This window comes from Mus caroli, chromosome 2 (assembly GCF_900094665.2).
Source record: "Mus caroli chromosome 2, CAROLI_EIJ_v1.1, whole genome shotgun sequence".
Lineage (NCBI taxonomy): Eukaryota > Metazoa > Chordata > Mammalia > Rodentia > Muridae > Mus > Mus caroli.
The window spans coordinates 66,443,134-66,445,503 of NC_034571.1; the positions used below are offsets into that span (position 1 = coordinate 66,443,134).

Genomic DNA, 2,370 nt, shown 5'->3' on the forward strand with positions numbered 1-2,370 from the left:
GAACTCAGAAATCCGCCTGCCTCTGCCTCCCGAGTGCTGGGATTAAAGGCGTGCGCCACCATCGCCTGGCTTCAAGCATTATTTATTGATATATCATGCACATCTATGTATAAGTTGTTTTACAGTTTTTGTTTTTTTTTTAATTTTTAAAAACATTTTAAGTATATAGGTGTTTTGCCTACATTTATGTCTGCACATCATGCATGCCTGGTGCTCTCGGAGGATAGAAGAAAGGGTGGGATCTTCTGGAACTGTAATGACAGATGGTTGTGAGCCACCATGTGGATACTGAGACTTGAACCCAGGTCCTCTGTTGAAGCAGCCTGTGCTGGGTTTTGTTGCTTTTCCATGAGGCAGTGTTTTTCTGTGTGTCTCTGACTGTCCTGGAAGATGCTATGTAGACCACTTGCCTGTGTCCTGAGTGGTGGTTTTAAAAGCATGAACTCCCATGCCCAGCTAGCAGCCTGTGTTGTAGCATCTCTCCAACCACTGTGGTTTTTTGTTTTTAAAAGATGGAGAGCTCCACACATTTTGCTATAAACTCATAGCCCTGTGGACCTAGCCCACATTTTTGAGTGGCTTGTTAGAATGTAACAGAGTGCTAGCCCCCTATCCTTCTTGTAATGTTCACTTAGGTTCTCATTTTCCCTTCCTGTTACTCACAGTGCCCTAGTGAGCCTGAGTAGATACATAGTGATTTTGGCTAGTAGAAGGCAAGAATCTTAGAATTGCCAGGCATGGTGGTGCACGTCCTTGATCTAGCACTCAAGAGGTAGAGAGGCGAGAGAGTTCAGGACCAGCTAGAGAATTCCAGGTCAGACCAGCTGTGGTTACAGAGTAAGACTGTTACAGCAACAACAACAACAGCAACAACAGCAACAAATCCTACAATTAAAAACATTTTAGGCATTTAAATTTTCAGTGTTTCCAAAAAGAAAAAAAAAATAGACTTCTGGAACCCTGACCATCTTTCTGAGATGTCTCAAAGACAAATATATATGCAAATATATATTTAATGCATATAATAATCTCTTTAGCCTGCTGTTTCTTTTCCTGTGTTTGTGGCCTGTTTCTCCATGCTGGCATTTTTTAAGTGTCTGTGGCCCTTTCTGTCATTATTCTGTTACGGCTCAGACCTTCCCTCACTAAGATTGTTGAGGTATGTTTTCTTCTGCTGAGAGCTGTAAGTTTTCATTTGTCGGTACTGTTGGCCTCTTGTTGGGCAACACAGAAGTACATTTCTTTAATGCTCCTCTGTTTTGTTTGCTTCACACTAGATGGCTATGAGAACGCTAGGCGCCTTTGTGATTTGTATTATGTTAACTCTCCTGAACTTGAACTTGAAGAACTAAATGGTAAGCCAGCCTGGGGGCGCCAGTCCAAGTAACGGGTTTTCTGCCGGGCAAGGAGCGAGCTGAGATTTGCTTGAACAGTAAAGGGGCTCTTCCATCAACTCTGTCACCAAATGTGAAGGCAGCAGGGTCATGTGTGCAGCACACAACCACACTTATTGTTTAGTTTGATTCCTCGGTAGAACATTTTGCTGTTTTGTTTTGGCTCTCTTTATTTTTTTTTAACTGATAATTTTAATTCTTTGCTATTTTCTTCAGAGACAGAAAAAAATATAAAAAAAATCTTTTTAATTTTTGTATACAGCTCATAGCAAAGTTTATCTTTTTTCTACTTCCTGAATTGTAAGTCGGTTTTTATTGTTGAAGGCAGAAGGCTGGGCATGTGAAAGACAGAGGAGGCGCTCACCTGTCTGAGCAGCTCTCATGGTCTCCTCCCTGCCTTTTGGAGAAAGGGTTCAGAGTTTTGGATAAAGACTGATAATGGCCATTTGAGAAGGAAAACCTCTCCCAGGTTAAGATAATCCTTTGAGAAGTGATGGGGAAAACTATGTTTTAATAGGCTTGAGCTAAGCCACATTCTGAACCTCTGAATATGAGCAGTGGGTACTTACCTAGCCGGGGTAGCGTGGCTTGTGTTTCTTCTGATGGTACCACCCAGTCAGTAAGAGTCCCACGCCACAGGTGAGAGTCTAGGACACTGCTGTGTGGGGCAGTGGCAAGATCAGCCAATTAATGATTCCATTTTCAGAGGAGAGTTTGGTTTGCTGCTTGAATTACAGTCCAGTTGTGTATTGGTCGAAGTACTTTGAAAATGTGGCTTCTTACCGCTTTGTCCTCCCAGAAGTCTGTGTTATACATACCTCCTGGGAAATGATGCTAGGGCTTGGTTTTTTTTCTTCTTCTTCTTTTTTTTTTTTTTTAAATCCAGTGTTATATCCATAGAAATGTCCGAAATAAAATAGACAGTGTTCTACCCAGGTGAGACTTTTTTTTTCTAAGATGTCCATCTTGGGAAGTA

The 2,370-nt window shown here is 41.7% G+C and overlaps 1 protein-coding gene across 1 annotated transcript in view; it reads left to right on the forward strand.

The window, feature by feature from the left end:
• Pdk1 (pyruvate dehydrogenase kinase 1) overlaps positions 1 to 2,370 on the forward strand; it is a 31,802-nt gene that overhangs the window by 12,068 nt on the left and 17,364 nt on the right. The window contains exon 6 of the mRNA XM_021186521.2: positions 1,278 to 1,355. Within this exon, the coding sequence (XP_021042180.1) occupies positions 1,278 to 1,355 (78 nt within the window). The remainder of the gene's footprint in view (positions 1 to 1,277; positions 1,356 to 2,370) is intronic.